The 11,129-nt window shown below is 42.5% G+C and overlaps 1 protein-coding gene across 1 annotated transcript in view; it reads left to right on the forward strand.

Moving 5' to 3' along the window:
• Positions 1-2,389: 2,389 nt before the first annotated feature.
• Positions 2,390-11,129, forward strand: part of BIG (auxin transport protein (BIG)) — an 82,636-nt gene continuing 73,896 nt past the window's right edge. The window contains exons 1-7 of the mRNA XM_086524949.1: positions 2,390-2,922; positions 3,182-3,306; positions 3,461-3,638; positions 3,778-9,788; positions 9,890-10,501; positions 10,578-10,758; positions 10,838-11,078. Coding sequence (XP_086381075.1) covers positions 2,583-2,922; positions 3,182-3,306; positions 3,461-3,638; positions 3,778-9,788; positions 9,890-10,501; positions 10,578-10,758; positions 10,838-11,078 — 7,688 coding nt within the window. The 5' untranslated portion in view covers positions 2,390-2,582. The remainder of the gene's footprint in view (positions 2,923-3,181; positions 3,307-3,460; positions 3,639-3,777; positions 9,789-9,889; positions 10,502-10,577; positions 10,759-10,837; positions 11,079-11,129) is intronic.

An 11,129-nucleotide genomic window follows, 5' to 3' on the forward strand; every position in this document is an offset into this window, starting at 1 on the left:
GAAAATCCCTCAGTTTCATATACACGCTTTGACAAATGCTCGCTTTTTGTTGAGTTGCTCTCTTTGTAGATATTCTCGCTTGGCTTTCTTCACTTTTTTGTAAGTTGCTCTCTTTGCAGATATACTTAACACGCCACACCCAAGAATTTTGGCAACATAGAAGAAATATCGCCAAAAAATAAGGGCTCTTTTACTTATTTGCATTATTGTATGACTTTGTGAAATCAATTGATTCCAACATCGTGGGTTATGCTTGCTCTGGATAAAATTTCTATTGAGATGCTTGGTCACTAAGCTATACAACTACTCATTAGCACTCAAGTAATCTGGGATAATCCACAACACTTCGTATGCGCCAATTTCCACCAAATTTGGTATCACAAATAGGTAGTTAATATCTTGGTTTTTTTAAAGCCTTGTCTAGTCCATTGGTCATGTGCACACATATTCACCAATTTAGGCAATGTGAAAATGCTCATCCAGGTGTATATACACCGATTTAGACAACCCGAGTGCAGATTCACCAATTAGGTAGCACACCAACAAACAACATGATCACTACTTTAAATAATCTCAATGCAAATTCATCGGTTTAAACAACACAAGTACAAATTTGCCAATTTATGCAGCACGTTTAATTGGTGTCGAATCACCGATTTAGGCAACACCGATCACAAAATCATGCTGTAGTGACTGGCCACCATAGCCCTTAGTATGATTTTGTTACTACCTGTGTATACAATGCAGATGATTTCGATTTGGAATTGGATTTGGTTGTCGACACTATGTATGGTTTTTGAATTTTCGAATTGGAGTTGGATTTGAATTTGGTTTACAATGATTGGTTGTCGACGGTGTGTATGGAATTGTACTTGAAATTTATGAGAATTGATTATTGACCAATGAGTGTAACCAATGATATCTTGATACAGCAAGATATGACATATTCTACCTATTCTCGCAATATGGGACATTAGAATATGCAGTATGTGGATGACGATAGCAAATGTTGTTCAAGTTTATGACTTTTTATTCTAATCCATGATACTTTTGACACATAATTTTAATCACTATTTTTGAAATGCGATTTGTAGATTCTTAACTTAGCAATCGAGGACAATTGCTTTTTAATAATGAAAATGAAAAAATATTTATTAATTACTTACAAGTGGCAATTACATAAGTGTCAGTGGACTATGCAAGATGATAGAACGTTCATGAATATTTTATTATTAAAGTGCTCTTAACGAGCCGTGGTCATTCTATGTCCGAACGGACAATTTGTAATCATTTTGAGCGTTCAAAAAATCTATATATAAATACGTGCAAGAGAAAAATGCTCACTCTTGCACGGGGGGAGATTGCACCCAATGTATGTGTTGCTCTACTCTCCTCTCCTCTTCTCTCTCGCTATGCCAGTGTAGCACTTTACTGTAGGAGATGCACTTGCATGTGCTCTTCTCTGCCATCTCTTTCTTCTTCTATCTCTCTTCGATTGTGCAATGTTCTCGTTTATGCGTATGTGTGGTTCATCAGGTATGCACATCTATTTTTTGTGGCTTGTACCTTGTTGTTTCTGGTATTTTTGCAAGCCTTTTACGCTCCCATTTGTCGCATCTATGGTCGAATTGTGAAGCTTCCTTGGGAGCACCTATTCGAGCTTGTATACCTTGTAAAGGTGCAAGAGCTCATAATATGGAAATTGAGGGCTTTTACGAGTGCTTGCATGCTAGATCTTGTAGAAGAGAGAGTGACGACTTATTTTATTGGTGTGAATAAAGAGTTGGCTATTTGGTATCTGGCTTATGCGTGGATGCCTTCCTTGAAAGCCAAAAGAGAAATTGATCCTAGGCTTCTCGTGTAACGAAGGCTCTTAACTTATGGGTCATCACACTGCAAGGTCTCAAATCTTGACATTGTTTTCGATCAAATTATCACAAGTTCTTGACCTTGTTTCCGACCAAGTTATGAAAAGAGGGGAAACTACCAAAAAGCCCTCTATAATTTGAGGAAATTCTCAAAATACCCCTCAAATTTCAACAATTCCCAATATACCTTCTCCTACTTGCTCCTATTTGCTCTTCTTAAGTAAAAACCCCTATTATCGATGCATGACATCTCTCTCTCTCCCCATGTGTCGCCTCTCCCTTTTTTGAACTCAAACCCACCAAAGCATCTGAGTAGATTCCTATGAAAAGAAATGAAGAAAAGATTGCAGCTACATACTTGGGGAAATTTTTCAATAAAATTTGAGGCTTATTTTGGGAATTTCCACAAAATACTTAACAATTGTTATTACCAAAAGTGCTGAAACTAGGGAATGGAGAACGAAAGCTCTTAAGTTATGGGTGGTCACACGTCGGGGCGTAATAGCGGTTGAGGCATTTCTTTGAAGTAGAGTGGAGAATGGTTAAGGGAAGCATCTCACCGCCCTCTTCTGCAAGAAAAGCTGCTTTGTGTGTGTAGGATTGTATGCGTGTGTGTGCATACCCGAAAAACGAACATCAACCATTGCCCGCCATAGCCCACGCTCCTCAAGCTAGCCTCCTTATGCGTTCTCTGTGGGTTAGATCGCCCGTTTGATGGCTCAGTTGCAACCCCTGGTGGATGTTCTCCATTCACCTGGAAGCTCGTCGCCTCCATTGCCTGCCTCAACTTCACCGCAAAGCGTCTCCGATCCTTCTCTTCAGCATGCGCTTCGCCACCTCTCTGCACTCATTTCTCGCCTACCATCGTACCTGCAGCAGCCCCAGGTTGAGAAACAAGAAGAGAAAGAGGAAGAGGAAAAAGGCGATGACAAAAAAAATACAGAATTGGATTCTTTGACAGGCAGGGATACCCACAGCTGGAGTTCCTCGCAGCTTGACTTCGTTCTCAACCTGACACAAGCTTCGATCTTCCATTTTCGGCACGTTCCTATTGGTAGTTATATTTGATCTTCTATTTGCATTTCATCTCTCCTTAATGCTTATGAATTTGACCATAAGCTTGGCGTTTTGCATCTTCTCTGCTCAGTTTTCGAATTTATTCCATATTGGGGATTGGAGCTCCTTCTGAGTGCTTGTGCGAGCTGCAATTATTTGCTGCCTTATTGCTGCTCTGGTTTTCTTGTTGCTGTTGTTTTTGGTATCCTCATGCATGTAGGTGGCTCATTTTCTTGACCTCTCATTCTTTGGGGCAGAGCTTGGCCTTACAGAGCCAGTGGAGGGAGTTTTTTGCAGCACCATAGATGCATGCATTGAGTCTTTCAAGAAGTTAACGCGCTCAGGAAAGGCCAAAGAAAGCCTTAGCTCCTCGGATGAGCAGGTATGCTTTGAGGATACTGCATGTTGAAGCTTTTAGTGACCTTCTCCTGCATTGTGCAGAGCTGTCATTGGTTCTATTATATAATATGCTTTTTTTGGGGGGGTATGTGTGTGAGATGCTTATGCCTGACACTTAAGCTGTGTAATATGGACAGCTGTACAATAAATTGCTTCACCTCATGGAGCTGGCGCTTGACGAAGGAAAAACAATGGGTGCGCCACCTATCTTGAACTGCTCAAAAGAGGAACTGCAGGGGTTGGATATATATGGTCCTCTCAACGTTTCTTTTCAAGAATTTAGATCAAGGAACAGTTTGGACAGCTTTAAGATTGGTAGGTTAGGGATTGTGTGTTTATATTTTTCATGTTCATTATCTTAGTGTTGTTTGGTTTATCAGCTAGCTTGGTTTATCTTGAGATAGTTTGCTACTATTGCTCAGTAACCTTTCATCTTCTGTCTGGATAACTCCAGGTAGGCAGGAAACAGAGATTACTGAAGATATTTTACAGCTCCTAACCAGTGATCAACCGTTGAAACTAGGTATACATGACGTGGAGAAATCTCTTCCAGAGTTCTCAAACATGATTTCAGCATCACAACACTACGCAGTTAGTAATGCTGGCGTCCACAGGGAGCTAGTGAGCACATGTGGCAGTATTTTAGCAAATTTTGACTTCAAGTCTGTTGAAGATTCGCAAGCTCAGTTGCGGCTTCGATTATCTTTGATCTCCAGAATGCTAAGGCTTTTGTGCTCCTTGTCAAAGTTTGCTTCAGGATTCCCACACATGGAGGATATTGTGAGTGGATTGGTTGCACTAGTAGCTTGGACACCTCAGTTGCTCATGGAGGAAGTCTCATTGAACATGGAAGAGATTAATAATTACTGCTGCTATGCAACTTTCATTAGCAGTGTTATAGCTCTTGCAGAGGCTGTAGGTTTTGGAAATTGCTTTACTCAGAACCTTCGGTTGTTCGTGGCTGCCTCAGCCCTTGACATACTGGTCTCAACCAGATCAAATAGTGGCAAGGGCTTGCCATTACAGAAACTACCTGCTGTACTTGAACCTCAAGTTGTGTCCTACATTTCTGGTCTCATCACCGCAATGCATGCTCAAAATTGGCGGAGCAATGGTATTAGTCATGCAAGGAAACATGGACGCTCTTGGGTTTTGTGCAAATCTCCCATGCTAAATCTTCGATCTCAACATTTTGATTTGACAGTGGAAAGGAGCCAGAGGGAGATGATGCAAATGGTCTTTCCGGATGGTGAGACTTGGTTGGTTGGTTTATTAAATGCTGTGGGTCAGCTTTACTCTATAGGAACAGAAGCCAGCCCTGCTGGTGAGAAGGCTCTTCTTCGCAGAAAAGAAATCGATGCTGGCAGCTCAGTAGAAGGTTCATGTGTACCCTGTGAAGATGAGGCCCTGTTTGGGAACCTTTTTTCAGAGTCAAGCCGGCAGCCTTCAAGCAGTGATTCCAATTCTCTGTCTCATGTAGAGAATAGGTCATGTGTCTTTCATGACACAGTTTTACAAGCAGTAATTAATGTCTTGATTTTTATAAGGGATTGCATCTTTTGTCTGGGCTGCCAGACAAGCTGTTATCAAGGATTGCAAAAACACATGAATGCTGAAGGAATTGACCTTTTACTACAAATTTTCTTTCACAGCTCAAGTGAGAAGGTTGATGCACACTGCAGTATCGACTTGATTTTGCAGCTCAGCAAAGTGACCTTTGATCTTATCAACTTCATTTTGGTGAATGGTATTTTGTCCTTCCAGCTGGAACAGCATTTGTTGTGTAGAATTTTGGAGACGGGCTACATGGGGTGCACCATGCCAAGTAAAACCTTAGCAATTTTGATTAAGGTCCTGATTCATCATTCTTCAACACAAGGTGCTGAGCAACATGACTTGCTGACATTGGCAGTGTGGAAAAGTTTTAGGGAGAAAGTAGCTAGCAGCTTTCATGATTGCGAGTGGGCGGATCTTCCTGTGGTTGAGGCTGCTGCTAACCTTCCTTCAGTCTTTTTGGTTGAAGCGCTTTTGATGGCTTTCCATTCAAGCAGTGCTTCAGCTCGATTATCCATTCTAAAGGATGTCAAGGTTCTGTTGAGTGATTTATCAGATGGCTCTATCAATATGGAGGTGACTCGCTTGGATTCCTGCTCCTTGCTCTTCTCCAAAATGATGATGATTTTCAAATATATGTGTGTGCATTTCAAAGCCTTTCCTAGTTGGCTTATCACCGATCTGAAGGTAAATTTGAGCCGTGCCTCAGGGGAAGGCAGCCAGCATAGTACAGCAGTAGGCTTTTCCTTCGCATCCATGGCTGCTACTACTGGCCAGGGTCTCAGAGATGCGGGACCCGTTTCCGGACAAACTGGTGTTAGTGATGCTTTTCTTGCGCAGCTGTATGACATCAATGTCTTTTGCAAAGGAGATGGAGACTTGACAGAGATATCGGAGTCGATGGGAGGGGTTGTTAATGTTGGTGGCAGTATCTTGGGGTTTTTGGACAGGTGGAGGGGCCGAGCTGTATTGAAAGTAGAAGAAATGTTAGTGGAGAGACACACTTTCTTCATAGGGTGGTCTACCATTTGCAGTTTCAGCAAAGGGTCTAAGTTTTGCACATTTTCTGAGTTCAGTGAGATTAGTGGGGATACATCTGGTGCAGAGTTGATCTTGCGATTTACACAAACTCTTCTCAGCTTTTTCTATCATGGCCCGAGTAAGGGAGCCGATGGAATTTTATCTTTTTGGCAAGCTTTCTTGAAAAACACCATCTCTGGTTTTGAAGCTTTAGGGGAGAGAGCTGTAAAGAACTTTTCTATCGACAGGCTAAGACAGAACTCTATGCTGAGCTTGCTCATTTACTTTCTACAGAAAGGTTTTGAAGTCTCCAATGCAATTACCTCGCAAGAATCCCAGCATGAGGAGTTACAAAACTTTTGTAGGCACCTTGCTTGTGGCTATAAGGATGATGGGTCTTTGGAAGGATTATTGAAGACCTTGCTGTCTATTCTCTCTTCCACTATAGATTCATTCCATCATAGTGTCTTAGACATTCTCAATGATAAACAGAAGTGTGAGGTGTCGCCCTCAGTCCTTTTAGTCTTGAGAGGAGGTCTGAGCTGGACCAAGCAGGATCAACTGTTCACAAAGCTTGGGGTGAGCTTTTCTCCTTTACATACTTTGCTGAGGCGGGGAATGCCGGTATCTTGGCACACAGAAATGTTATCAAAGGTCACTGCATTTGGAAACTTTTCTGATCTTGAAAAGTTTTTCCTTCCGTCTTTGCTCCATGGCCACCCCTGTAGCTACCATCCAGCCAGTGCTATGGTCATGTCTTGCATGTGCTTGATAGATTGCGTGCTGGATACTATCAAATCTATATTGAAAGCTGATAAGATATCAGGGCACCATGGTGTAGTTGAGGGCCTTCTGGAGCCGCTCATGGTAGTCAAGTTTGAAGAGATTTTTGAGAGTGTTGTAACCAAGTGTGAAGAAGTTTTAAGCGTTTTACATCCTTCAAAGGATGAAAGATCAGGAGTTTGCCATTTATATCTGATCAAGCAGAAAGAAGCACTGCTGAAGGCTCTCTCATGTAGTGGTCAAATAAGTGATTCTATTCGAGAAGAGCTTATTCTTCATGTTGTTGAGGTCTTCACCACTATTTATACAGATCCTACCAGGTGTGATGTGTTCAGGCAATATTTTACTTCTGGGGGAGGATCCTTATCATCTTTAGTGGATGTTCTAGATGGTTGCCATCAGGAAACTGTCAATTTAAAGGTGCTTCAGTTCTTGACAAATGTGGTTGGAATAGAGTCAATGACACATGGTGGCTTGGGGTCTGCCTTACAAGAAAAGCTTCTCAAGACTGATAGTAAGGCTCTTTCTTTGTGGCTGGAGCAGAGACTACTAGGATCTAGCAACAAGCCAGCTGATGGAAGCCTTACAATTCCATCATCTTCAAACTCTGTGAGAGATGTCCTTGTCGCTTTTTTGAATGGGCTAGTGTCTTCTGAGTTCACTCTGGAAGGAAAGGATCTTCACTCTCATTTATTGAATTCCTTACTTCTGAGCTTAGATCAGGCTTTCAGCTGCCCAGACAGTAGCGGTCGTCGGTCTTATTTTACCATTTTGTTGCAACTAGCTAACAGGGAGCCCTACATAAGACGTGTACTCCAGTCTGTGATTCAGCTCATGGGGAAACTTTCTGGTCAAAGTATTCACATGGAAGGTTTAAAGGCACTTCTAACATTTTTGATTTCTCTGTTAAATTCTTTTGGTAACCAGCGCGGGCAAATTTTATGTAAGGTAGTAGATGGGAAAGGCTGGCATGCGTCAGTGGCTGGTCTGCCTCATTCGACAAACAAAAACAAGCTGTCAGAGCCAAGAAAAACTTTGGAGATAGCGAATGCAGTGATGGATCAAAGTGGCCACAGTGCTGATTGTGATGCTGTGTCTGTTGATGACGAGGAAGATGATGGAACATCAGATGGTGAAATAACTAGCCTTGAGAAGGATGAAGAGGATGATGGAAATAACAGTGAGAAGACTCTTGCTTCAAGAGTCTGCACATTCACATCAAGTGGAAACAATTTCATGGAGCAGCACTGGTACTTTTGCTACACATGTGACTTGACGGTATCAAAGGGTTGCTGCTCAGTATGTGCTAAGGTTTGCCATCGTGGCCACAAGGTGGTATATTCTCGGCTCAGCAGGTTCTTCTGTGACTGTGGAGCAGGTGGTGTTAGAGGGCAAAGTTGTGTCTGTCTGAAACCTCGAAAGTATGTCTCTCCTGCCCCTGTTGTCACATCAACTGATCAAGAGCAGCCTCCTTCTGATAGCGACTCTGATTTAGACGATGATGTGTGGATTGACAATGAGAAACTAAGTAAGGCGTCAATTAACGAATGTGAAGAGACCCAGCTTTTGTCAGTTCTTTCAGACCTGGATGTGGAAGGGCACGTGCTAGCTCTCTGTGACAGGCTTCTAAATAATTTTAACTGGATAAAGTGTTCTATGCCAAGTATACAGGATGAAATTGGTTTAGGTGATGACAAAAACTTGATTCTTAAAAGCGACTTTATGCAATTGAGAAGGTTTTACAAGAGTGGTTCATTTGATATGAAAATCAAAGCTGAATACGTCAATGCTAAGGAGTTGAAGTCTCACCTTGTAAACGGAACACTTTTCAAATCTGTGCTTTCGACAAATGGTAGAGGCAAGCTGGCTGTTGGAGAAGGGGATAAAGTGACTATATTTGATGTTGAGCAAGTAATTGGTCCACCATCGAGCACACCTGTGACTGTGGATAAAACAACAGTGAAGCCGCTCTCAAAGAATTCTGTCCGGTTTGAACTTGTCCATCTTGAGTTCAATCGTGCTAATGAAAGCTACTTAGCTGTAGCTGGATATGAAGATTGTCAAATCTTCACTGTCAACTCTAGAGGGGAAGTGACTGATCGTTTGGCAGTGGAACTGGCATTGCAGGATTCTCACATTTGTCGCGTTCTCTGGGTTCCAGGATCACAGGTGCAGCTAATGGTTGTCACAAGCAGGTTTGTGAAAGTTTATGATCTGTCACAAGATAATATTAGCCCAGTTCAGTATTGTACAATCCTTGAAGACCACATTATGGATGCTTCGCTTATACCATTGGGCCAAGGGCAATTTGTTTTGGTTGTTCTCTCTTATTCAGGATTTCTTTACAGGTTTTGTATAGCTGCAGGTGCTGAGCCCGGGGCTCGTGTCCTTACTGAAAACATACTCATTCCGGACAGGTTTCAAGTCACCAAAGGAGTGTCCTTGCATTATTCTTCAGCTTTGAAACTTCTTCTGGTCTCATTTTCAGATGGGTTATCATTGGTTGGCCGTTTGGATACGGAAGCAACCTGTTTTCTCGAAGTTTTAAGCTTACTTGAGGTTGACCATGATGGAAAACCAAATGGAGCAGGTCTACATCACTGGACAGGGCTTGATGGTGGTCGGGGTTTGTTTGTTGCTCTTAACAATCAGCGATCCAACTCTGCTGTGGCTATCTCTTTTGGATCAGTTGAGATAGAAGCTCAATACTTAAGGTCCTCAGGAAGTTTGGGATGTCCTCGAGTTGATGGGATTACTTCATATAGATCTTCTCTTAAGGAGAAGCATGATCTTCTGATTTTGCATGATGACGGTAGTCTTCAGGTGTTTTGTGTTGGACAGGGAAATGAATCTGTTGGGGATTCTGTAAGAACTTCAACACTAGAGGCAGAGCAGGTGAAAAAGCTGGGTGATGCAATTCTTGGCAGCCGGGCAGGCAATTCACCGGCACCTGTATTCCCTTTGGATTTCTTCGAGAAGACCACTTGCATCACGAACGATATAAGGCTAGGTGGTGATGTCTTAAGGAACCTGGATTCTGAAGGAGCCAAAATGAGTCTAGCATCAGATGATGGTTTTTTGGAGGGGCCAAACCCATCAGGGTTTAAGGTTATACCGTGATTTCTTCCTTGTTCTTTTTGTGGGTAGTGTTTTGCTTTTTGACCTTTCTTTTGAAGCAACACCTAATTGTCAGCATTGGAATGGTGCAGATCACTATCTTCAACTCTAATGCAGACGTTGTGATGGTAGGCTGCAGAGTGCATGTTGGGAATTCCAGTACGAGTCACATCCCTTCTGAGCTTCGCATATTTCAGAGAGCTGTGAAGCTGGAGGAAGGGGTGCGCAGCTGGTATGATTTGCCATTTACAAATGCAGAGGCTTTATTAGCGGATGAAGAGTTTACACTTACTGTTGGCTCAACTTTTGGAGGCTTCTCACTGCCAAGGATAGACAATCTTGAAGTGTATGGAAGACCTAAGGAAGACTTTGGGTGGAAGGAAAAATTAGAGGCTGTCTTGGACATGGAAACTCAAGCGTCTGTTTCAGGGTCTGTGGGAAGTAGGAGCAAATTGAAGTTTTTCAAGAGTGCTTCCACAGAAGAGCAAATTGTGGCTGATTGCTTTAGATTCCTGTTTAGCTATTTTATGGCCGTTAGAACCAAATCAACCTTGGAACTGAGTGGAATAAACATAGAAGCTAGTCGTAGGAGGTGCAAGCCATTGCTTGAGCTTGTGTTTGAAAGTGATAGGCAGCCGTATCTACAGGCAGCTGCTCGCCGAGTTCTTCATGCTCTGTACCCTACCAAGGACGCTTTTTACCAGGTATGATTTTGGCAGATAGTTCCATTGCCTTAGGAAGTGCTTGATTTGGAATTAGCACTGATATTGCATGCTGCAGGCCAAGGACACTTTACGGCTTACAGGAGTATCTCGTGTGTGCCCAGTGCTTGCATCGAAAATGCGTCTTGGTGGGTCTACTTTATCATCGGTCACACAGGAGTTCACAGTTCAGCTGCGAGCTGTTTGTAAAATCGCTTTGCATAGGAGGTCAAATTTTGCTTCCTTTCTGGAGTGTCATGGTGAGTCTGGTGCACGGTTACATCTTATCAGGAATATTGTGTGGTATTATTTGACTTCTTGGTTGTGGCTTGTGTATAGGTCCATCTATTATAGAGGATTTGATGAAGGTCCTGTGGGAGCTTCTGACATTAGACCTGCCAGATGCAGACACTGTGAATTGTCTTATAGTACCTTCAGTTGATCTTATCTATGGGTACGCGGAGTGTTTGGCGCTTCGTACTAACAATGGACTCGGGACATTATTATCTGTGGCTCCTGCTGTCACTCTCTTCAAGAAGTTGCTGTTTGCCCCTCACGAGATAGTTCGAGCATCTTGCAGGTAGAAGCTTTTAGTGTTGATAGTTTGGATGTTGCTGGTGAATTCTTATGG

Source organism: Adiantum capillus-veneris, chromosome 12 (assembly GCF_014529385.1).
Source record: "Adiantum capillus-veneris isolate H3 chromosome 12, ASM1452938v2, whole genome shotgun sequence".
In the NCBI taxonomy this organism is placed as follows: domain Eukaryota; kingdom Viridiplantae; phylum Streptophyta; class Polypodiopsida; order Polypodiales; family Pteridaceae; genus Adiantum; species Adiantum capillus-veneris.